Consider the following 26461-nt stretch of genomic DNA (forward strand, 5'->3'; position numbering starts at 1 on the left):
GTATATCACTGAATTTCAAAACAATACAGGAGAAAAAATTAAACGCATCAAATCAAGCAATATCTTTATATCGTACTAAAAGATCATTTTTTTGATAAGTAGACAGAAGCGTGCTGAACACGTGGAAATTATGGAGTTGGGTGTAGGGGATACTTGAGACCAATCTTAAAATAATGGTACACACAATTCATAGATATTATGAACCAGTGTCCTTGTATTGAGCGTGTGATTATTGAACTAAAATATAATATTACGGGACAATATCACGGGTATATCATATACACGTACGTAACACGATAGGTAGACCAACAAATTGTATCGGTTTGGTCATATTAATGACGTAGATAGGATATTTTCATTCATGATCACCGCGAAGTCAGTCTGGTACAGAATATGATCTACAGTTATACAGCAGAGGTAATGAGTGGTGGGGAGGGGTATCGGATATCATACAGGCTCGATTCTAATTAGTCCGGGTAGATTATGGATTTCCTGTAGTCCGAAATAACTATCTCCTTTTATATTTTATTTTATAAGTAAGGAAAAGTAAGCCGAACCATTTGTGATATTTTAGGGCAGGGAGAGAAAGTTTTGGATTATCGAGGATGCTTGCATATCAAACCGGTAATTCCAGTTGAAAAGATATGGAAGATATGCCCTGAACGAACTTTTGGGGACGGACGGAGTACAAACCTATACCCCCTCCCCTCCCCGGGACGGACGGAGTACCAACCTATACCCCCTTCCCCGCGACGGACGGAGTACAAACCTATACCCCCTCCCCGGGACGGAGCACAAACCTATACCCCCCTCCCCGGGATGGACGGAGTACAAACCTATACCCCCCTCCCCGGGACGGACGGAGTACAAACCTTTACCCCCTCCCATCCCCTGGACGGACGGAGTACAAACCTATACCCCCTCCCCGGGGGACGGAGTACAAACCTATACCCCCCTCCCAGAACGGACGGAGTACAAACCTATACCCCCTCCCCGGGACAGACGGAGTACAAACCTATACCCCCTCCCTGGGACGGACGGAGTACAAACCTATACCCCCGTCCCCTCCCCTGTAAGCTGAGGGGGACTAATGACATTAAATCCGGTGCAGAAACTTTATTTATTTTATATTTCTTTGTTCAGTATATTTCGAATTCTTATGAAAAAGGGGGAAATGTTGGGGGAATATCAGGTTACTGAGTAATGAGAGTAATGCTTATTTCCCCTACAAACTAAATGGTTTGAAACAAAATTCTAGAAATCATCTTATAGGTCTTTTTGTGGTGTTTGCGTTAGCGCTATGATTTTCATATTTCTTTCTTTTGATAATGTCTGTTTTTGGTGATTTTTGTGAAATATTACATGATTTGTTTAAACTATAGCAGATGTTTGAATGCTTTTAAAACTACCATTGGTTTTGGATTTTGTGTTTTAAGATCAGTATTTCTCATTTAACTGTACGGACACTCACTCGGTTGTCGAGCTGACGGAAAACAGAAATACAATAGAACCATGACAGATATTAATGTGGTAGTATTTAAGTTACATGTGGGGGAAACTTTACCTGAAATGGTGAAATAACGCCAAAATTAGAGACGGGAATTGGCCCATAATCGGCCTTAAAAAGGCATGTATATTGAATATCTGCAACAAATCATTGCATTTGGTGTAAAATATTGCGGAAACACAACTACGCGTATCGGGGATTATCCGGAGAAGATGTTTCAATAGCATGTGATTTTCACAAGATCCTGAATAGTTTATGATCCCAGGTAAACTATCTATGAGAAATCACTTTTGCGCTTGTCCAGTAATAGACGTATATATATATATATATGCCTGCCGGACTGTCCAGTAAATCAATATACACCTTAGGTTAACATAGCCGTATATATATATACTACTGGTTTTATATGCCTACACCTTAGGTTAACATAGACGTATATATATACTACTGGTTTTAAATGCCTGCCGGACTGTCCAGTAAATCAATCTACACCTTAGGTTAACATAGACGTACAGGTACGAGTACACAATACACGGGTGGACAGACTAATAAGTAAAGTAAATTCATTCAATATCAACAAATCCATTGAGATCAATGAAGTTGCTTTGTGTTATATTTTCACGGCCCGGTATATATCAAGTCGTCATTCAGGTAGGGACGAGTTTCCCGTGTGTTGCCCTCGCCAACCTAGCCTGTTCTAAGTATATAAGCGCACTGCCCGCTTTCACCGAGCTAATCTCCTGACGTTGCTAGGAGCGTAACCAATCAAAGGAGAGATTTCCCATTTGCCAGAGCGACGGTTGTATAAAAGCAAACGAGAGGCTGTACCATGTATCGGAGGTACCTCGACCAGCTAAACACACAAACTGCTCAGCTCATCTCGGAACAGCAGCAAATCACACAAAAAACGAAAATGGCAGAGGTAGAATTCAAGAAAGTTCCCGTCGCTGACTTATGGGAAAAACTGTCCAAAGCTGAAGGTTGTAAATCTTTATTGAAAAAGCATCTAACTAAGGAGAGGTATGATGCTCTGAAGGATTTAAAAACGAGCATCGGCGGTGACCTTGGGGATTGTATCCAGTCAGGTGAGGAACGTGCATTACGTGCGCGCGTGTGAGTGCGGTGTTTTACAAATTTGGAATTATGGTGTGGTGTTAGCATTGCACAAGGACTGGTATAAGCGTACCGTCCTTTTATAGGAAAATAACCAGGACTTTATAGTTTTCCAAAGAATTGTGTTGGTTTATATTTTAGAAATTAAATGCAAGTGTAAATTATAGAAAAAAATATCGATTGTATTTCTTTGAAGACAACGGACGGATTAGTTTGTTACGTTGATTTTCAAGTGTGTGGAATTTACTTATTGGATGTTATTTTCTTAACAATGGTAACTGCATGAGGATGTTTCATATTTTTAGTCTTTTCCTCTTACAAGCCTGTTAGAGTTATTCCCCTTAGATATGTGAAAAGGTTTCAAAATATGATAAAAGCTGAGTATCAATTCAATGATTTAACATATATATTCTATGTCTGTATACAGTAAAATGTGACATGATGTTCTCGAAAGCCTGGGCCCTAATTTTGAATTAAAGTACATTTTATTTGATATAATTGTAGTAAAATCTAGTTTATTTATTGTGTGATACTGTCGAGTTGGCTTCAGTTCTGAAGATAGCTTGGGTTGGCAATCAACCTTCATATGAGGCATTGTCTCTCCTGCAGGTTAGAATTCCCTCCACTTTTTAAGACTGTCTCATATTTGCAAGATTCCTTTGAATATTATGGTTGAATGCTCTTGGGTTTTCATTTTCCTAAATAGAAATGGAATATTGGATTTCACCTTTTGATTTGGTAGAAACATTTTGATGACATTTTGACTGAAAGTTTTTCGTGTGTCAACATTTTAGTAGTTTCTGATCCATCAGAAATTGATGGATTCAAATATAATTTGGAATGCATGTGACGTCTGTACCAAGAATTCCGAAGTTAGTGTTTATAATGAAGTCCTGGTATTATTAGCTGCATTGTGGCTTTGTCTGTCCATCAATTCTTTTATTGAATGACATCTCCCAAACTACGAGCAGAATTGAACAATTTTTTGGTGGTAGCATCCTTAGGTAATTTGGATCCAATGTTGCACAAAGAGACTGATCGACCCGAGGGTCAAAAGGGTCAAATAGGCTGATTAGCTTTAAATAAAAAAAATATCATCTTTCCAAAATATTTGGCCGATTTCAACCAAACTGAGAGTGCTTGGGTGATGCAATGGATAGCACACTCCCTGTTCATCTAGATGGCTGGGATTTGATTCCCCAATCAATGTAAATGTATGGGGTCACAGGTCCTATTACATAGGTGTTCTCGGGTACTCGGGTTTCCTCCCACATTCTACTATCGGTGACCTCTCCTCCAAATCTACTGGGCTGATTCCAGCCAAATTAATGGGTGATTGAAATAAGTGTCTATATAAAGCTTTATGGAAAAAAACTAGTTTCATTGATAGGCCTTCTGCGTCTGTTAAACATTTAATGAAGGCCAATGAGATTTGCAGAAAATATTTTCTAAATTTATGATCATATTATGTTGTAATTGATTACTGAACATTTCTGATAACATTTTTGAAGTCATCTGAGACAGTCTTGAGTGACTATTGCAATTGTCTTTTGTCATCATCCATTCGTAATCAAATTATTTTCCCTTTCCAAAAGCATCAGTCGCCAGGTACTGGCCACAGGTCGAGTCGTGTGTTCATTGTTTACGTGGGACATTCGGCATCAGTCGCCAGGTACAGGTCGGTGTCTTTTCCCTCTAGACGAGGTAGTCCAGTTTTTCACCACCATCAAAATCTGGCTAATCCTTTAATGGCCATAACTGTTACCAGGATGTTAACACAAACCAATTCACTCTGAAATGTTGGAATGAAGCACTTGTATGGCGATAAAGGCCTTAGGTGATTCATCAAAAATGTTAAGTTCATTACCTCTTGGTGACACTGCTCACTGTACTTTATATAGGGAAATAACACTTATATAGATATTTTATTTTTGGTAGAAAATAATTCAAGCTGTGTTGAAATGATAAACATGAGATGGTAGCTATAGCTATAGTTTGATGGTATAAATCGGGACTCGGGACACCATTCGCTGGGTTCTGGGTGCAGGGTCCTAACGGTGAAAATATAAGAGAAATGCGACTGATTTTTGTCTAAGGTACGAAATAATTCAAACTTAAATTATTATGATGGTATGAGAATTTAATAGTAAGAAAATCGAGACCCTGTCAAAACACGGTGTGATATGTCGAGGTGACGAATGTGTCGGATCGGCAAACATGACCTTGAATAAAATTACATTCTTTAACATGTTGTTGATTGTGAACACAAATAATTACGCTAGTCTGCTGCAAGTAGCTCGCTTTCTCTCTTATAATAAAGGCTCCCAAACTTCGCCTATTATTATTATTCTTTCTTCTTCTTCCGCTTTCCAAAGATAGCCAATGTCACCTGTAGATCCCATTTTACGTTTTATAGATATTTTTCAATGCATTCCAAATTTGGCATGTAGGTGTATGATGGTACTGCGAACTCAACCATGCCATCCGTTTTCTAATTAGACAAAATGGCTGCCATATACTGGTTACTGATTGGTCAAAACTCTGTTATTGTTCAATTTCGTTCAAATTTAGTATGTATATGATAACAGTAATACAAAAAAATTACCTATAATATGCTTAGAAAATAGACAGGAGTGCAACGGCAAACTTACCCCTCTTAGTTTTCAACTTAGTTTTCTCGCACAAACTGAAAAATTCCACAGAAACCCAAAGTCCTATGCAGTCTGATGACTACTTATGTACATACACTACAGATCGTTTTGTGGAAATTTGTAATCTTTTAGATATACAAGTACCACATGTAAAAAATGTTATTGGGAAAAGGCTTAATAAAAGTTTGATAACTTGTGCCTAATCCCCTTGTATATATATATTATTTAACTTGTATACATGTGTGTATATGATGATTGGGATTTAAAAAGTTTCTAAGGTCAAGGCCATCATTACTAAAAATAGTAACAGTGACCAAGCACTAGTGGTCGGATGGTGCAGTGGATAGCGCACTTGCCTTTCACCAAGGCGGCCAGAGTTACATTCCCTGATCGGATGTGAAAACGTTTGGGTCACCTGCCCGACCACGTGGGTTTTCTCCAGGTTTTCTCCAGGTACTCTGGTTTCTACCCACACTAAGACCCCCCCACTCGCTAACATCTGGGCCAACAAGAGTGATTAATATAAGTTGAAATAACTTGTTTCATAATTGTTGTAAAATAAATAAAGTTTATATATTGTTACTAAGAATAGACTATGAGGGGAACAATTTTTATCTCGGAATCCAAAAGACTGATCTTATTTAAAGTTGACATGGTGATACACAATGTACAGGTACACTGATGTGTAGCTGTGTAATAGGACTTTAAAAAGAGTTTTTTGAAGGTCAAGGTTACTGCGCATGCTATCAAAATAGACCAGGGAGTTCTAGTACTGTCGGGCATGTGGCAGGCCCTTTCTAAACCTGTCGGTGTTCTGGTTTGTTAAAGAACCTACAGTTGCCTTATTTGCGTAACATATCTATTCTAGTTGCATAACCTAACTATATATCTTTCTTTGTATGCATGACTATTTTGAAATGACATCGCTACAGCAAACAACTATTTACAACTAAGGTGACTGTCATGTCCAGCGTGCTTGTTACTGTTTTGCTTTCAGGTAGGATTATTTAAATTTGATTGCTCAATTTAAATTATTTTTTGATTTACAGGAAGTATTTTTTTTTTTAAATCTCCCGCTTTCAGCGAAACAGGGGATATTAATATGGGTCTGTCCGTCTGTCTATCATGCTTCGTTTCCGTGCAATAACTACAACAATTATTAACCAATTTTCTTCAAACTTGGTCACAGGGTTAAATGCCTTAAGGGCATGGCCAAGTTCGATAATGAAAAACGTAATTATCTGCTGGGTTTTGTTTCTGTGCAATAACTGTAACTAATGTTAACCGATTTTCTACACAAACTTGGTTCGGTTTTGATGAAAATTGGTATATAGGGATATTGGGGAATTGCGAATTCAACCGCATTGGTTTCGTTGCCATAGCAACCACACAGAGACTTCTGATTGGTCGAAATTTAGATATTGTTAAATTTTGATGAAAATTTGTATATAGGGACATTAGGGGACTGCAAATAAAACAGCATTAGTTTCTTTACCATAGCAACCACACGGAGGCTTCTGATTGGTCGAAATTTAGATATTGTTCGATTTTGAAGAAAATTGGTATATAGGGATATTGAGGGACTGCTAATTTAACCGCATAGGTTTTGTTACCATAGCAACCACACGGAGGGTTCTAATTAGTCGCAATTTAAATATTGTTTGAATTCGATGAAATTTGGTATATAGGGGTATTAGGGGACTGCACATTCAATCACATACGTTCTGTTGCCATAGCAACAACACAGAGGATTCTGATTGGCTGCAATTAAGAAATTGCTCAATTTCACTCAAATTTAGTTGGTACTTTGTAGGTGTACTATGGCAATGCGGTCCTTTTCTGATGCATCTTTGCGACTATGGGTGCAGTCTGGGGTACATCTGTAATGGCCAATCGATGTGATTTGTGCATATTTTCAGATAATCAATGAGGTATAGGGCTTTTTTTTTCTTCAAGTTTCAAGCTATACATTATGTCTCAACAGCACGATACTCACATGTTTAAACCTAACCTCAATAATGTTAACCTACAATATGTCCTGCAAGCGGGGGGATATAAATTCCACGAATTTGCTTGTTTTAAAGTTTTTAAGCAACCCCATTTGACAATGTTTAATTTTGAACAGTTTTATCGTAGTACAAAAAATTTCAAATTATGTTTAACCAGGATGCAACAACTTGGACAGTGGCGTCGGTATCTATGCTTGCGACCCCGAGGGTTACGATACTTTTGCCCCAGTCCTCGATGCAGTCATTATGGATTACCATAAAGTTGCTAAAGTGGAGCACCCTGAACCATTTTTTGGAGATATGTCTAAACTTGACTTGGGAAATCTTGATCCTGAGGGTAATATGATCGTCAGTACCCGTGTACGTGTGGGTAGGAGTCATGCAGGGTTTCCATTTCCTCCATCTGCCACAAAGCAAGTAAGTCATAAAATATTGCAATGATAGATTCAAAAATGCAAATAAACCTGAATCTGTTCAATTTTCTCAATACTTAATGATTGGTGTCGGACATTCAGATTCCCCATGACTAGATACTAAATGATTGGTGTCGGACATTCAGATCCTCCATGTATAGATACTTAATGCGTGGTGTCGGACATTCAAATCCTCCGTGACTTGATACTTAGATTGGTGTCGGACATTCAGATTCCCCATGACTAGATACTAAATGATTGGTGTCGGACATTCAGATCCTCCATGACTAGATACTAAATGATAGGTGTCGGACATTTATATCCTCCGTGACTAGATACTAAATGATTGGTGTCAGACATTCATATCCTCGGTGACTAGATACTAATTGATTGGTGTGGGACATTCAAATCCTCCATGACTAGATACTAAATGATTGGTAGATCCTCCATGACTAGATACTAAATGATAGGTGTCTGACATTCATATCCTCCATGACAAGATACTAAATGATTGGTGTCTGAGATTCAGATCCTCCATGACTAGATACTAAATGATAGGTGTCGGACATTCAGATCCTCCATGACTAGATTCTAAATGATAGGTGTCGGACATTTATATCCTCCGTGACTAGATACTAAATGATTGGTGTCTGACATTCAGATCCTCGATGACTAGATACTAAATGATTAGTGTTGGACATTCTTATCCTCCATGACTAGATACTAAATGATTGGTAGATCCTCCATGACTAGATACTAAATGATAGGTGTCTGACATTCATATCCTCCATGACAAGATACTAAATGATTGGTGTCGGACAATCATATCCTCCATGACTAGATACTAAATGATAGGGGTCGGACATTCAGATCCTCCATGACTAGATACTAAATAATTGGTGTCAGACATTCAGATCCTCCATGACTAGATGCTAAATGATTAGTGTCGGACATTTATATCCTCCGTGACTAGATACTAAATGATTGGTGTCGAACATTCAGATCCTCCATGACTAGATACTAATTGATTGGTTTGGGACATTCAGATCCTCCATGACTAGATACTAAATAATTGGTGTCAGACATTCAGATCCTCCATGACTCGATACTAAATGATTGGTGTCAGACATTCATATCCTCGGTGACTAGATACTAATTGATTGGTGTGGGACATTCAGATCCTCAATGACTAGATACTAAATGATAAGTGTCGGACATTTATATCCTCCGTGACTAGATACTAAATGATTGGTGTCGGACATTTATATCCTCCATGACTAGATACTTAATGATTGGTGTCGAATATTCAGATCCTCCATGACTAGATACTAAATGATTGTTTTCGACATTCAGATCCTCCATGACTAGATACTTAATGATTGGTGTCGAATATTCAGATCCTCCATGACTAGATACTAAATGATTTGTGTCGACTTTCAGATCCTCCGTGACTAGATACTAAATGATTGGTGTCAGACATTCATATCCTCGGTGACTAGATACTAATTGATTGGTGTGGGACATTCAGATCCTCAATGACTAGATACTAAATGATAAGTGTCGGACATTCTTATCCTCCATGACTAGATACTAAATGATTGGTAGATCCTCCATGACTAGATACTAAATGATAGGTGTCTGACATTCATATCCTCCATGACAAGATACTAAATGATTGGTGTCTGAGATTCAGATCCTCCATGACTAGATACTTAATGATTGGTGTCGAATATTCAGATCCTCCATGACTAGATACTAAATGATAAGTGTCGGACATTCTTATCCTCCATGACTAGATACTAAATGATTGGTGTCTGACATTCAGATCCTCCATGACTAGATACTAAATGATTAGTGTTGGACATTCTTATCCTCCATGACTAGATACTAAATGATTGGTGTCGGACATTCAGATCCTCCATGTATAGATACTTAATGCGTGGTGTCGGACATTCAAATCCTCCGTGACTTGATACTTAATGATTAGTGTCGAATATTCAGATCCTCCATGACTAGATACTAAATGATTGGTGTCTGACATTCAGATCCTCCATGACTAGATACTAAATGATTAGTGTTGGACATTCTTATCCTCCATGACTAGATACTAAATGATTGGTGTCGGACATTCAGATCCTCCATGTATAGATACTTANAAGATACTAAATGATTGGTGTTGGACATTCAGATCCTCCATGACTAGATACTTAATGATTGGTGTCGGACATTCAGATCCTCCATGACTAGATACTAAATGATTGGTGTCAGACATTCATATCCTCCATGACTAGATACTAAATGATTGGTGTCGACTTTCAGATCCTCCGTGACTAGATACTAAATGATAAGTGTCGGACATTCAGATCCTCCATGACTAGATACTAAATGATAAGTGTCGGACATTCAGATCCTCCATGACTAGATACTAAATGATAAGTGTCGGACATTTATATCCTCCGTGACTAGATACTAAATGATTGGTGTCAGACATTCAGATCCTCCATGACAAGATACTAATTGATTGGTGTCAGACATTCAGATCCTCCATGACTAGATACTAAAAGATTGCTGTCAGACATTCATATCCTCCATGACAAGATACTAATTGAGTGGTGTCAGACATTCAGATCCTCCATGACAAGATACTAATTGATTGATTGGTGTCGAACATTCAGATCCTCCATGACTAGATCCTAAATGATTCGTGTCAGACATTCATAGCTTCCATGACTAGATACTAAATGATGGGTGTCGACATTCAGATCCTCTACTGCTAGATACTAAATTATTGGTGTTGGACATTGAGATCTTCATGACTAGATACTAAATGATTGGCGTCAGACATTTATATCCTCCGTTACTAGATACTAAATGATTGGTGTTTGACATTTAGATCCTCCATGACTATATATAGCTAGATACTAAAGGATTTGTTTCGGACATTCAGACCCTCTATGGCTAGGTACTAGATGATTTGTGTCGGACTTTCATATCCTTCACGACTAGATATATACTTAATGATTGGTGTCGGACATTCAGAGCCTCCATGACTAGATACTAAATGATGGGTGTCGACATTCAGATCCTCTACTGCTAGATACTAAATTATTGGTGTTGGACATTGAGATCTTCATGACTAGATACTAAATGATTGGTGTCAGCCATTCATATCCTCTGTGACTAGATACTAAATGATTGGTGTCTGACATTCAGATCCTCCATGACTACATACTAAATGATTGGTGTCGAACATTTAAATCCTCCATGACTAGATACTAAAAGATTGCTGTCAGACATTCATATCCCCCATGACTAGATACTAAATGATTGGCGTCAGACATTTATATCCTCCGTTACTAGATACTAAATGATTGGTGTTTGACATTTAGATCCTCCATGACTATATATAGCTAGATACTAAAGGATTTGTTTCTGACATTCAGACCCTCTATGGCTAGGTACTAGATGATTTGTGTCGGACTTTCATATCCTTCACGACTAGATATATACTTAATGATTGGTGTCGGACATTCATATCCTCTGTGACTAGATACTAAATGATTGGTGTCTGACATTCAGATCTTCCATGACTAGATATTTATTGATTGGTGTTGGACAATCATAGCCTCCGTGACTAGATACTTAATGATTGGTGTCAGACATTCATATCCTCTGTGACTAGATACTAAATGATTGGTGTCAGACATTCAAGATCCTCCGTGACTAGATACTAAATGATTTGTGTCAGACATTCAGATCCTCCATGACTAGATACTAATTGATTGGTGTCGGACATTCAGATCTTCCATGACTAGATATTTATTGATTGGTGTCGGGACATTCATATCCGTGACTAGATACTTAATGATTGGTTTCGGACATTCATATCCTCTGTGACAAGATACTAAATGATTGGTGTCAGCCATTCATATCCTCTGTGACTAGATACTAAATGATTGGTATCGACTTTCAGATCCTCCGTGACTAGATTCTAAATGATTGGTGTCAGACATTCAGATCCTCCATGACTACATACTAAATGATTGGTGTCGAACATTTAAATCCTCCATGACTAGATACTAAATAATTTGTTTCTGACATTCAGATCTTCCGTGACTAGATACTAAATGATAGGTATCCAACATTTATATCCTCCATGACTAGATACTAAAGGATGGTTGTCGTACAATCATATCCTCCATGACTAGATACTCAATGATTGGTGTCAGACATTCAGATCCTCCATGACAAGATACTAATTGAGTGGTGTCAGACATTCAGATCCTCCATGACAAGATACTAATTGATTGATTGGTGTCGAACATTCAGATCTTCCATGACTAGATATTTATTGATTGGTGTTGGACAATCATAGCCTCCGTGACTAGATACTTAATGATGGGTGTCGGACATTCATATCCTCTGTGACAAGATACTAAATGATTGGTATCGACTTTCAGATCCTCCGTGACTAGATTCTAAATGATTGGTGTCAGACATTCAGATCCTCCATGACAAGATACTAAATGATTGGTGTCAGACATTTATACCCTCCATGACTAGATACTAAATGATGGGTGTCGACATTCAGATCCTCTACTGCTAGATACTAAATTATTGGTGTTGGACATTGAGATCTTCATGACTAGATACTAAATGATTGGTGTTTGACATTTAGATCCTCCATGACTATATATAGCTAGATACTAAAGGATTTGTTTCGGACATTCAGACCCTCTATGGCTAGGTACTAGATGATTTGTGTCGGACTTTCATATCCTTCACGACTAGATATATACTTAATGATTGGTGTCGGACATTCATATCCTTCGTGACTATATACTAAATGATTGGTGTCGGACATTCAAATCTATGGATTGGTATCCAACATTTATATCCTCCTTGACTAGATACTAAATGATTAGTATCGGACATTTATATCCTCCGTGACAAGATACTTAATGATTGGTATCGGACATTTATATCCTCCATGACTAGATACTAAATGATTGGTGTCGACATTCAGATCCTCTACGGCTAGATACTAAATTATTGGTGTTGGACATTCAGATCTTCATGACTAGATACTAAATGATTGGTGTCTGACATTCAGATCTTCCATGACTAGATATTTATTGATTGGTGTCGGGACATTCATATCCTCCATGACTAGATACTAAATGATTGGTGTCGGACATTCATATCCTCCATGACTAAAAACTAAATGATTGGTGTCGGACATTCAGATCTTCCATGACTAGATATTTATTGATTGGTGTCGGGACATTCATATCCTCCATGACTAGATACTAAATGATTGGTGTCAGACATTCAGATCCTCCGTGACTAGATACTAAATGATTGGTGTCGACATTCAGATCCTCCATGACTAGATCCTAAATGATTGGTGTCAGACATTCAGATCCTCCGTGACTAGATACTAAATGATTGGTGTCGACATTCAGATCCTCCATGACTAGATCCTAAATGATTGGTGTCAGACATTCAGATCCTCCATGACTAGATACTAAATGATTGGTGTCAGACATTCATATCCTCCATGACTAGATACTAAATGATTAGTGTTTGACATTTATATCCTCCGTTACTTGATACTTAATGCTTGGTGTCCGACATTATCAGCCATTAGTACATAATGTCAAAAAGGATTTAATGCCGAGATCAATGACACTAAGTTGTGCTTAGACCTTTAATAACAGACCAATATGTGGTTAAACTAATGATAATACAAACTAGCTTATGCTTAGACTGTTGATACTGATGGAGATTTCTCATTTTACAGCAAAGGGTGGATATGGAAAAGAAGACCGTTGCCGCTCTCGCAACTTTGGAAGGTGATCTGAAAGGCAAATATTTCTCCCTGGAAACCATGTCCAAGGAGGAAGAGGACCAACTCATTGCTGACCACTTCCTCTTCAAGAATGATGATAGGTCAGACATTTTATTCTTTGTTTAATAATAATTTTAGATTTCTGAAGGTCTTTGAAATAGCCAGGAAAGAAGAGGGGTGGGAGTGTGTGACTAGGAAAGGTGAGGCTAGGAAAGGGGGATAGTCAGGAAGTGGGGTTGGGTTGGCCTGGAAGGATAAGCACGGTAAAGGAGGAATAGTTGTACATAAGGCCAACTCATACTTTCAAAATACTAAATGAATCCCTTACCAGGTAAAGTGTAGATTGCTTCATGCTCCATTCTGGATTATAAATTGCGATTGGCTGCATACATTTGGTAAATTTGCTTGTGTAAACATCAAGGTCACAAGGTTCCAAAGGTCAGCTGTTGTTTTAGTCATGATTATGAGTCTAAAGAGAAATATAGGTTCCCCAACGAGTGGCGGTTAGTTATCATGTTTATCAAACCCCGAGTTGATGAATCTTCAAATTGTACAAAGACGCAAGATTTACAGAGTGTCTTTTACAATTTGAAAATTAACTAACAAGAGTTGGAAAAACGTGATAACTAATCACCACAAATTTGGGGACCTGTTTCTCCAATAATGTTCGTGTTTTATCTGAAAAACCACATTGTTCCCTTGGAAAATACATCATGCAAGTTTCCGATGGGGGGAAACAATTGCCATGGAGCATGACGTCACAATGGAAAATGATGACGAAAAGCAGTGTTACATAACGTCATAAGTCAAAGGTTGACCATTGAAATACATCCAGGGTGGGTAACCAAAAATGTTCACCAACTCTTTGGCAGGTTTATCCAATGAGTCGTGAGTGAAGAACCCTACAGTAGTTGTGGGAGAAATGTGTCTATTACATAGTTATTCTGTGGAAATGGTCTGTGGCTACTTTGATTTTAAGACTGTGTGGACATGACTGGTCTTTGTGGAAATGGTCTGGGGCTACTTTGATTTAAGACTGTATGGACATGACTGGTCTTTGTTGAAATGGTCTGTGGCTACTTTGATTTAAGACTGTATTGACATGACTGGTCTTTGTGGAAATGGTCTGTGGCTCCTTTGATTTAAGACTGTATGGGCATGACTGTTCTTTTTGGAAATGGTCTGTGGCTACTTTGATTTAAGCCTGTATGGTCATGACTGGTCTTTGTGGAAATGGTCTGTGGCTGCTTTGATTTTAAGACTGTATGGACATGACTGGTCTTTGTGGAAATGGGCTGTGGCTACTTTGATTTAAGACTGTATGGATATGACTGGTCGTTGTGGAAATGGTCTGTGGCTACTTTGATTTTAAGACTGTGTGGACATGACTGGTCTTTGTGGAAATGGTCTGGGGCTACTTTGATTTAAGACTGTATGGACATGACTGGTCTTTGTGGAAATGGTCTGTGGCTACTTTGATTTAAGACTGTTTGGGCATGACTGGAAGGTTGAGGGTTACTTGTTGTACACATAGGCGAAAATAATTTATAATTTTCAATGGATATATTTGAATAATATCACGAGTAAAATTGAATATATGTTAAATGAACACATGCAATAGAACATGAAACAAAGTTAGTGTTCACTGTGGTTCCTTATGTGGTCTGTAAATGTTTTAAATGGCGGCTGTTTGAAGCGAGGGATCGCAGTGCATTGATTAGAAAGGTTTTGGAAAGCTCTGAGTGACAAAGACTGTCATTGATCAAAACTATAAACAGTTCATATCCTATGGAATCAATGGTGCGATTCAGATTCAGAACCTGTGTTTACTTGTCTGCCCAAAAGTTGTAATAGCAGACATAACACTGTCAAAATCAAAAATACCGTGTTCGCACTGGTACCTCGACCGGCTAAACACACAAACTGCTCAGCTCATTTTTGAACAGCTGCAAATCGCACAAAAAGCAAAACATAATTTTTGTTAATACAAACATCTGTTGGTCAACGTTTGAATGTAGCATTTCAAAGGATGAAGCCTGGTGGTTCTGCAAATGTAAATGTAGATATTAGATGTCCAAGTCGGGCTGACCAGAGAACAACATCACAACACAAGGTGTCTATTGACTCTGTTCCCATATTTCATAAATGAAAAAAGGAATTTGTGCAGGAAATCAATCCCATCCTGTTTTAATAAGAGACCAATCAATGTGTCTGTCCATCTGCATTTTAGTTTCTGGGGATTTTCTCAGAATCCAGTAGTCCTAATTCTGTAACTGCATTAGGTGTGTAATAGCTATAGGAATTTAAATATTTTCCAAGGTCAACAAATGATTAAAAATAGAAATGGGGATATGCTGTCAAAATTACATTATGTTGCCCTTTTTGACCCATCAATGTTAATTTAGGTGATAAACTGATAAGTAATCTTGAGAGGGGAAATGATGGTTAACTGGGTTGTTGTGAAAACTCATAGACAAGGCTAGCTAAAAACATTGGGTCATAGGGGCCAGGAATCAAAAACTTCAATGATACTTAGCAGAAAATGTAGTTGTGACCCACAATTTGTGGGCAAGATGACAATATGCTACATAGCATTTGTGGACGTTAATTTTGTTTGATGTACTGTGGAGTCATGATGATACATGTAGTTTAAAAGCTGTTAGAGATGTTTATAAAGTGTAAAATAAACATTTCCACTTGGTTGAGAATGTAAGTTTTTATGAATTTTAACAAATCTTAAAAGAGGCATATCAGTATTCACAAAACCCCATTCAGACCATACTCCATTCACAAGCAGTTTTAACTTGTGACATTTGAAAAAAAACCTGTTGACATGAATTGCTGGTGTGAATGTCTAGGAGACAATATTTATCTTGTCAAGCCCAATGATATAATTAAAACAAAAGGCAGTAATCTTCAAATTTTGTTGGTCCTATCGACCTATCCTGTGTTGATTGGCCGTTAAGCATCTTATAATAATAATAATAATAGTCAACATCCATTGTAGCGTTGATATTGAACTGGAAAAGCTTGTCAAATGGAAGAAAAGAGTTGTTGTAGTTGTTTGGTTTTGTAGGTTTTTGAGGGACGCCGGAGGTTACAACCATTGGCCTGTTGGTCGTGGTATCTACTTCAGTAACGACAAGAAGTTCCTCACCTGGATTAACGAGGAGGACCATCTCCGCTTCATCTCCATGCAGATGGGTGGTGATCTTGGTGCTGTATACAAGAGACTTGTTTCAGTAAGGCTCACGGCTTCACATTAGTTCTTTCAACGTACAATGTATAAACAAGCAAAATGTCAATTCTTTGTAAAATTCTGATATAGATGGCATCAGCTACATTTAGATGTGACTTGTTTTATAAGAGTTATCTTCATGAAAGCTAAAGAATTGTTCTAATTCCTGTCCACTTTGAGATGAAAAAAAGAGTTAAACTTTCGGGTATCGTTACATTGATTTTACATCTACTTTCAAATTTGATATTAAATATTAAATACAAATTCATTTCAGGCCTTGGAGACACTTAGTAAGAAACTTGATTTTGCTCACAACAAGAAATGTGGCTTCGTTACCTTCTGTCCTACCAACCTTGGTACCACCTGCAGGGCTAGCGTCCACATTAAGGTCCCCAAGCTGGCTGCTGCTAAATCCACTAAAGGAAACAAATGCCTTCTGGATGACATCTGTGCTGAAAACAACTTGCAGCCCAGAGGTAAGGATTTAATATGTGGTGATAACTCCAGGTAAGGATTTAATATGTGGTGACTGTTAACTCGAGGTAAAGGTTGTAAACTGGATAAACTGGAGGTAAGGGTTGTAGACTGGATAAGCTCAAGGGATGGGTTGTAGACGGGATACACTCGAGGTAAGGGTTGTAGCCGGGATAAACTCAAGGGAAGGGTTGTAGACGGGATAAACTCAAGGTAAGGGTTGTAGACTGGATAAACTCAAAGTAAGGGTTGTAGATGGGATAAACCCATAGGTAAGGGTTGTAGACAGCATAAACTCGAGGTAAGGGTTGTAGACTGGATCAACTCAAAGTAAGGGTTGTAGATGGGATAAACCCATAGGTAAGGGTTGTAGACGGGATAAACTGGAGGTAAGGGTTGTAGACGGGATACACTCAAGGTAAGGGTTGTAGACTGGATAAACTCAAAGTAAGGGTTGTAGATGGGATAAACCCATAGGTAAGGGTTGTAGACGGGATAAACCCATAGGTAAGGGTTGTAGACGGGATAAACTCGAGGTAAGGGTTGTAGACTGGGTAAACCCATAGGTATGACTAGATTAACTTGTAGGAACAGTTATCACTAGATTAACTTGTAGGTAACAGTTATGACTAGATTAACTGGTAGGTAACGGTTATGACTAGATTAACTGGTAGGTAACGGTTATGACTAGGTTAACTTGTAGGTAACAGTTATGACTAGATTAACTGGTAGGTAACGGTTATGACTAGTAGGTAACAGTTATGACCAGTAGGTAACGGTTGGTTATGACTAGTAGGTAACGGTTATGACTAGTAGGTAACGGTTATGACTAGTAGGTAACGGTTATGACTAGTAGGTAACGGTTATGACTAGTAGGTAACGGTTATGACTAGTAGGTAACGGTTATGACTAGTAGGTAACGGTTATGACTAGTAGGTAACGGTTATGACTAGTAGGTAACGGTTATGACTAGTAGGTAACGGTTATGACTAGTAGGTAACGGTTATGACTAGTAGGTAACGGTTATGACTAGTAGGTAACGGTTATGACTAGATTAACTCAAAGGTAACGGTTATGACTAGTAGGTAACGGTTATGACTAGTAGGTAACGGTTATGACTAGATTAACTTGAAGGTAACGATTATGACTAGATTAACTGGTAGGAAACGATTATGACTAGATTACCTGGTAGGTAACTGTTATGACTAGATTGACTTGTAGTTAACGGTTATGACTAGTAGGTAACTAGTGATTGGATTTACCATATTAATTGCAGCCAGGTGTAATATAAATAATTTTGAACTTGTTTTGCTGCATAATGACAAAGTTTTACATTGATCTGATTTTTTACAGGTATCCACGGTGAGCACACAGAGAGTGTAGGAGGTGTTTACGACATCTCCAACAAGAGGAGACTGGGTCTTTCCGAGTACGATGCCATCATGGAAATGAAGAATGGAATTTTGAAAATAATGGCAGCTGAGAAAGCTTTATAGATTGAACTTTAATTTTGAAGAAAGAAAAAAAAAGGACCCAATATGATTATGTTAAAATGTTACGTGTGATCAAACCTCCCAGAAAATGGTTGAATTTTGAAAATGCCCTTGTCTAGATTGTTATGCCAGGAATGTGATGCTGCTGTTATAATATGACAAAAAGACAACAACGATTATACATAGAAACCGAAGATTTACCTCCGATGCCAATTTTTTGTATTAGCAAGCTAGATCTATAAGCTGAGTGGGTACAGCTGGTTCAGTAGACCATTTGTGGAGAGACCAGGGTGTATGACGGTCTAGACAAGGGAGAAAGGATTCAATGTTGATACCATTTTCCTATTCCTTTGTATATATATTTATAAACTGTTATCCTCTAGTGTGAAATCCTAACATGGGGTCAACTAGATCACTTTCTGGAGATCCAATTGGCAGGCTTCGGATGTACTCATCCATCCATAGGATCGGTGGACAGCCAATCAGATGTAACCTTCTTTGATTGTCATCAGACGCGCACATCTGATTGGTTGATGGCCATCCAATTCAATACATCTGATTGGTTGTAGCCATTGGATGCAGTTATCTGATTGGCTGATTGCCAGCGGATGCACCTTGTTGTTTAATGTATCTGAAGAGTAACTAAAGAGCTGTGTGCCAAAACGTGCTGTGAATAATGAATACAAAACGCCCGTAGTCATTTCTTGAATCGGACGTTCTTGAAGTCCAGACATATTCTACAGCTTCATTATCACGTAAACTTTCGATGTCTGGTCTCTATTATTGGAGTTATTTCCCTTGCCACATTGGTTAATGTACAGCAGTGGCTAGGTGGTAAAATATACAGGGATTGCCCTAAGTTGTTGATTGTTTTAGTTTTACATTAGAAAGTGTTCATCTGATTAGGGGTGTGACTGTGATACTGGTGTACACTGCCAGGACGTCTTATCTCACTTGTGAGGAGAGATTATCTTCATGGCTAGTCTTTAACTACTTTATGAGGTTCTGTATCATTAAACATGATTGTGATAATCAGTATTTTTTGTTTTCTTTTGCTATATTGATTTAATTCTACTTGTTCTTAGATTAAGAAATCTTTAATAGATTTCCTATTTTGCTTTGTCCCAATAATCTTAAGAAACATTTCTGAATAAGAAGGGTGTTGTTTTAAGCCTTTTTCATATTGTTGTGACTCCTGCAAGTGTTCTTGTGATTAAAAAGTTTTTTTGCAATTTAATTTCATAAATCTTGCAGAAAAGAATAAATCATTTTCAATGCAAAAAAAAACTATTTATGTATATATGTGATTTTTCCCAGCCAGCCTGCTGCTCATAATCTATTGCTGTGTTGACAATTTGTTACCTTATCCACTGAAAATACAGTAAGAAAACGACTTGTGGAAACAAAAACAAGGTATTTGAAATGTTACTCTTGAAATAAAACCTCTATATAGACACTCCTTGAAATGAATAAGAACATCATAGCACTCAAATTTGGTTCTTGGGAGGCCTACCAGTCTAAAAGGACTTGAAACATGAAGATATTGGGAGAAACAAATGTCTATAGGCTTTGTTTCCTGGTGGTTACCAGCAATACATATAGGTTACTCTCCAGCACAATTTTCCGTTTCAGCGAATCCACATTGACCATATATGCAACATTTGAGCTTCTATGCCTGGTCAAATCTGGGATCAAACGCACATGGAAACTTCGCATTCATGTAACCGTTAAAGCCCATGGGCCCCTTTTTCCCTATGCAACAAAACAGAATTGTGGTATCTCTGCTAAAAGTGTAATTAAAATATGCCTGACAATTTCGTTTTACGTAATTTGTTGAAGGAAACATTTTTTGAATACAGTTCAATACGGCATTCATCAAAAAGCTTGTTTTAACCCTCGGGGCAAGTGAGCTTATGCCGTACCGCGGCGTCTGGCGTCAATTTTTCCCTTTAAAAGCCTTTATCTCCTGAACGACTGATTGGATTTTAACTTTTGATATGAAGCATCCTTGGGACCAGGGGCTCAATGGATTTATGAAATAAGGGTGTGGCCCCCTAGGGGGTTTAGTTAGGGGCCAAAAAGGGGGAAATTTAGAAAGAAAAAAATCATAATGGGCCATATCTTCCATTGTTTTGAACAGAAGTTGTTCATATTTGACAGAAATACTTGTTAGGGGGAGGGGGTCTGCAGGTAAAAAAAATATGAGCCTGACCCCCTAAGGTGGCTGAGTTAGGGGCCGAAAAGGGGGGGGGGGATTTCAAAAATCTTCTCTTTTAGTTATACAAATGCTAGGATCAAATACTACCCATAGCTGTAATAGCATTTGGGTGGTTTATAAAATTTGTAATTTTTATGTCTCCCAGGGCCCCCGTTTGCCCTGGTGAGGGGGTGAAATGTAGTATGGTTTATATAGGAAATAGACATGACTGGCCATATCTTCCATTGTTTTGAAAATAATTTGTTCATATTAGAGAGAAATACTCATTAGGGGAGAAGGGTCTGCTGGTATAAATTGTGAGATTGGCCCCCTAGGGGGCTGAGTTAGGGTCTAAAAAAGGGGGGGGGGGATTTTAAAAATCTTCTTTAGTTATAAAAATTCTAGGATCAAATACTTCCCATAGCTGTAAAGGCATTTGGGTGGTTTATAAAATTTGTGATTTTCATGTCTACCAGGCTCCCCGTTTGCCCCTGGTGAGTGGGTGAAATGTACTGTAGTTTATATATGAAATAGACATAATAGGTCATATCTTCCAATGTTTTGAATGGAATTTGCTAATATTTGACAGAAATACTTGTTAGGGGAGGGAGGTCTGCTAGTACAATATTTAAGAGTCTGACCCCCTAGGGGGCTGAGTTAGGGGCCAAAAAGGGGAGAAATTTTGGAAAATTTCAAAAATCTTCTCTATAGTTACAAAAATGCCAGGATCAAATACTACCCATAGCTGTAAAAGCGTTGAGGTGGTTTATAAAAATTGTGATTTTCATGTCTACCAGGCACCCAGTTTGTCCTGGTGAGGGGGTGAAATTTAGTATAGTTTATATAGGAATATTCATAATAGGCCATATCTTCCAATATTTTGAACGGAGTTTGCTCATATTTGACAGAAATACTTGTTAGGGGAGGAAGGTCTGCTGGTATAATTTGTGAGCATGACCCCCTAGGGGTTTGGGGTGAAAAAGGAGGCGAATTTCAAAAATCTTCTTCTGTAGTTCCAGAAATGCTAGTATCAAATACTACTCATAGTTGTAAAGGCCTTCGAGTGGTTTATATACTTTGTGATTTTCATGTGCCCCAGGTCCCTCGTTTTCCTTTGGGGAGGGGTTAAAGTTTGGTATTGTTTATATCGACAATTTGACAAATGAACAGCCATCACATATTTTTTTTATCTCCAACCCAACTAATGTGCTAGTAATAGTAACAACCTTAATTCTTTATGAATTATAAAGTCTCCATAATAACGCTTCCAAGTTCTTGCCCTACATGTCTGAAGTGGTTACAAATTGGCATTACAGATGAGCGATACAGGCCGCCTGGGCCTCTTGTTTGAGTACACACTACACCATATAGTCTCTTTCAACCAGACACTTGATCACTTTTAATAGTTTTGTTGAGTACATGATACAACATTCCTGCAATAGCTAGTCCAGCGTTAACTTTTACTTTAAACAACTTCTTCTTGGTAACCAAAAGGCCAAGGGTGATGATATTTGGCCAGAAGCATGCTGGGATGAAGGCTACCAAGTTTGTTCATTACCTTCATCAATTTTCAAGGTCACAGTGGTCAAATATGTTTAAAACATTTAAACAACTTATTCTGAATAACCAAGAGGCCTAGGGTGATGATATTTAGCCAGAAATATGCTGGGATGAATGGCTACCTAGTTTGTTCAAATAAATGATCTTGACTTATATTCAAGGTCACAGGGGGTCAAATTTGTTAAATACTTCAAACAACAATATCCTAAGAACCATTTGGACTAGAGTCATGATAATTATGTATGTTATGTAGACCAGCAGTGCAAAACATTTTTCTTAATTACAGTAATGAGGTAAAGGTCAACTTTAAGTGCTAGTCATGGGTCAAATGCAACATGGTTTAAAAGCTTTAACAATCTTTTTCTCAAATTCCATAAGGTCCAGGGTAATGCTATTTGGCCAGTAGGTACCTGGGATGGAGTGCTATGAAGGACCTCATTATAATGACATTGACCTAGTTTCAAGGTCACAGGGGTCAGATATGTTTAAAACTTCAAACAAGATATCCTTAGAAGCATTTGGTCTAGAGTCATGATACTTGGGTATGTTATAAAGACCAGCTGTGAATCGTTTTCTTTTTTCACAGTAATGAGGTCAAATGTCAACTTAAGGTAATAGGATTGTGTCACCATTTCTCAGTAGATTTTTTTTTAATTTTGTAGTTATATTGCTTTGAAGTTAAGAAAATTTTCTGCCCCCAAAAAAATATAGGTTGTCAGAATTTTAAGAATTTTAAATGGAATTTTATGTAAAAAGGATTGAATTTTGGAAAAAAAATGAAAGGCACGTTTTATTGCAAAATAATGTCAATACAAATGTGACTGACATAGATAAGTATTGCATTAATGTATATCAATTTAAAAAATGCTGAAATTGTGTAAAATTAATTATTTATAGACGATTAAAAATTGACATTTTATAATAAAACCATATACACATGGTAATTGAATGGAAGAGTTATCGTTCTTGAAAAACTTCACAGTAGTGAAATAGGTAGCCGGTTTCCCGAAGTACACAAAAATGGACACTTGTGACTCATTGATAAAAAAAACACCTGAATTAATGCCTGGATTGCTTTGAAATACTTTAATATTGAGAGAACACACTGTTCTGTCAATAATAAACATACACTATTCATCAGTTTAATATTAAACATTAGAATATGCGGAAATTGTGATACTGTCTCCCTACATTGGATTTTCAACTAGGGATGTACTTCCTATTTCCGTTTATTAATACACTCCTATGACCTTAAGGTGCTAGCCGGAGTCAAAGGTCAACATTGGTTAAAAGCTTTAAAATTAAAATTTGAGGAATTTCAAATAACAATATCTTAAGAAGCGTCTAAGAGATGTTAAAATGTCTTGTATTCTAGTTATCAAATTTGGTCTAAAGTTACCTATATGTCAGTTTCATGTAACAAAAGAAACAGGTGAGCGATACAGGCCCTCTATGCCTCTTGTTACCGTTACGCGACCGCAAGATTCTTTTGATGTACTAGTCTTCTCAATTGTTTCATCAACAACTTAGCACACTAGTACTGAGCCTTCAAATGAGCGTAACCCTCGGAGTATCGAGATTGGGACCGCATTAGAGCTGAAAAGTCTCCGAATAAATGTTACGGGGGAGGTTATTCCACTTTTCATGTAGAGATGTAGCCAGTTTGTTGACGTTAAACCTCCAACCAAACTCGTCCCAAAGTTGTTCAGTAGGATTTAAGTCTGGAGGAAGCACGGAAACGACATATTCCATTCAGGAAGACCAATATAACCTTTGTCGTATGCGGCCGATCGTTGTCCTATGGAAACGTCACAAGTTTGTTCTGATTTTAATGACGTTGTAGCAGTGGAACCGCCGCCACCAAAACGATCACACAGGAAAACACATTCCTGTCAATAGCGTCCAAGTGGAGGTCTGTAGACGCGTGTTCTACCGTCAGCAGGTGAGTGATTGAATCGGTTCTCAGCACTAAACACAACGTCAAGCCAATTTCGCAGATTAGCAAGTTTACCTCTTGTTCATTGTAGACGGCTGACCGGATGACGTTGTGTTTGTCCAGTCACTGGACGACGTCACAACATTCGCTCTTTAAGACGTCTTACTGTCCGTGGGGGAATTGGGCGCCCTTGACAGCCTGTCATGCTAGCGAAGTTGCCGAATAAAGATGCCCTGATGTCTTGTAGTGATGCGACGTTGGCCTGGGCCCGTATTCATGAAACCGTTCTCATGCTCAAGCATGGATTCTGTGCTCAAGCCACTTTTCTTGTAACCCACCTAAATCATGTCAACCATCATAAAGTCTAATTTCAATATTGAAAACAGAATTCGGCCTCTAATTTCCTCAAATTTTGTCCAAATAACAAAATAAGATTTTTTGAATAATGTATAACTGGAAAAAGATATTAGACTTGAGCACACAATCCAGGCTTGAGCATGAAAACGGTTTCATGAATACGGGCCCAGATCTTGGGCAATCCTTTAAAGAGCTAGTGACCGTATACCTAAACAACTTTGGTTTTTGTTGACGTCGAAGCGCCTTGAAATGACGTTATATTGAATTCCAGCCTCAGTGAGACCCAGAGCCGCATATGTTAGTTATGGTAGGCTTGGCAAGGGAAATCACCGAAGATAAACTTGCAATGTGTTTGTCTCTGTTTTCGACATTGTGTTACACATGACAAGCACTGGTATCATCATCTGATATTCGCGTACAATTCGTTGTTTGATTTCAACATAGAAATGCGGATGTTACGTCTCGCTGAAAGGCCAGAATACTGTGCTATTTTGATCGTAGCTATTTTTATCACCGGCTTTCACAAAAGATAAAACTGGCCACGCTGGACCTTGGGTTTAGGTCATGTCATTATCATACGTAATATTTCGTTAGGACATATATTTACTTGTATCTACTCGATTTTAGGACATTGGACTTATTAACCCTTTTAACTAATAAGAACAATAACGGAAATTTCTAAATTCTTTACTTCCACAAAATTGTTGAAATTAACAGGTGTGTATTTTAAGTCTGTCAGTATACCTTGACGATCGTAAGCACGGTGGCATACCAAAACGAACTGGCAGCGGAAGAACGCATTTTATCCGAAAATTGATATGTGTAAAATTAATCTGAACACCATAGTTTATATCAAAATATAACTAACAAATTCGCAGGTCCCTGTGATTCATTACGCAAACGAACATCAATAACAGTCCCGGAATTACTTGTCAGGGCATTTAACATGTGATCAGTGGTGCGTATATCACTCGGAACAATATACTTTTAACTATTAGCTAGATAATAAGCTCCTATTATTTTAAAGGGGGATAACTGGAGGTATAATGTGTACCTGATGAAGCACGTAGTACGGGAGGTAACTCATGTTGTTTTGGCGTTATACAGTAATAATTACCTCCCTTATATTATCGCAAAGAGGAGTCATTTTTCTGTTACACCGATAACGTCAAAATCTGAATTCAGAGTTGATGTTTTGTATTCATCAAATTTGTTGTTTAAGCTTCTGACATTCATGACGACGACAGATTAAGTCCATTCCGAGCTTGACTGTCTATAAGACATTCCGAGCTTGACTGTCTATAAGACATTCCAAGCTTGACTGTCTATAAGACACTCCGAGCTTGACTGTCTATAAGACATTCCGAGCTTGACTGTCTGTAAGACATTCCGAGCTTGACTGTCTATAAGACATTCCGAGCTTGACTTTCTGTAAGACATTCCGAGCTTGACTGTCTATAAGACATACCGAGCTTGACTGTCTATAAGACATTCCGAGATTGACTGTCTGTAAGACATTCCGAGCTTGACTGTCTATAAGACATTCCGAGCTTGACTGTCTATAAGACATTCCGAGCGTGACTGCCTATAAGACATTCCGAGCTTGACTGTCTATAAGACATTCCGAGCTTGACTGTCTATAAGACATTCCGAGCTTGACTG

General features: G+C 38.0%; 1 protein-coding gene across 1 annotated transcript; it reads left to right on the forward strand.

Moving 5' to 3' along the window:
- The first annotated feature begins 2318 nt into the window (after positions 1-2318).
- LOC110467270 (arginine kinase-like) lies at positions 2319-19781 on the forward strand. Its single transcript, XM_021524326.1, has 6 exons — positions 2319-2592; positions 7438-7697; positions 13497-13645; positions 16621-16786; positions 17057-17258; positions 18610-19781. The coding sequence occupies exons 1-6, from the start codon at positions 2337-2339 to the stop codon at positions 18750-18752; spliced, it is 1176 nt and encodes a 391-aa protein (XP_021380001.1). The 5' UTR covers positions 2319-2336; the 3' UTR covers positions 18753-19781.
- The last annotated feature ends 6680 nt before the right edge of the window (positions 19782-26461 follow it).

Source organism: Mizuhopecten yessoensis, unplaced genomic scaffold (assembly GCF_002113885.1).
Source record: "Mizuhopecten yessoensis strain PY_sf001 unplaced genomic scaffold, ASM211388v2 scaffold11169, whole genome shotgun sequence".
Lineage (NCBI taxonomy): Eukaryota > Metazoa > Mollusca > Bivalvia > Pectinida > Pectinidae > Mizuhopecten > Mizuhopecten yessoensis.

Bases quoted from the DNA above. Each gene is read 5' to 3' on its own strand.
- LOC110467270 (XM_021524326.1), top strand. From the start codon at position 2,337: ATGTATCGGAGGTACCTCGACCAGCTAAACACACAAACTGCTCAGCTC. The intron at 13,646-16,620 runs GTCAGACATTTT...TTGGTTTTGTAG, and splicing joins CTCTTCAAGAATGATGATAG to GTTTTTGAGGGACGCCGGAG. The intron at 16,787-17,056 runs GTAAGGCTCACG...AATTCATTTCAG, and splicing joins TATACAAGAGACTTGTTTCA to GCCTTGGAGACACTTAGTAA.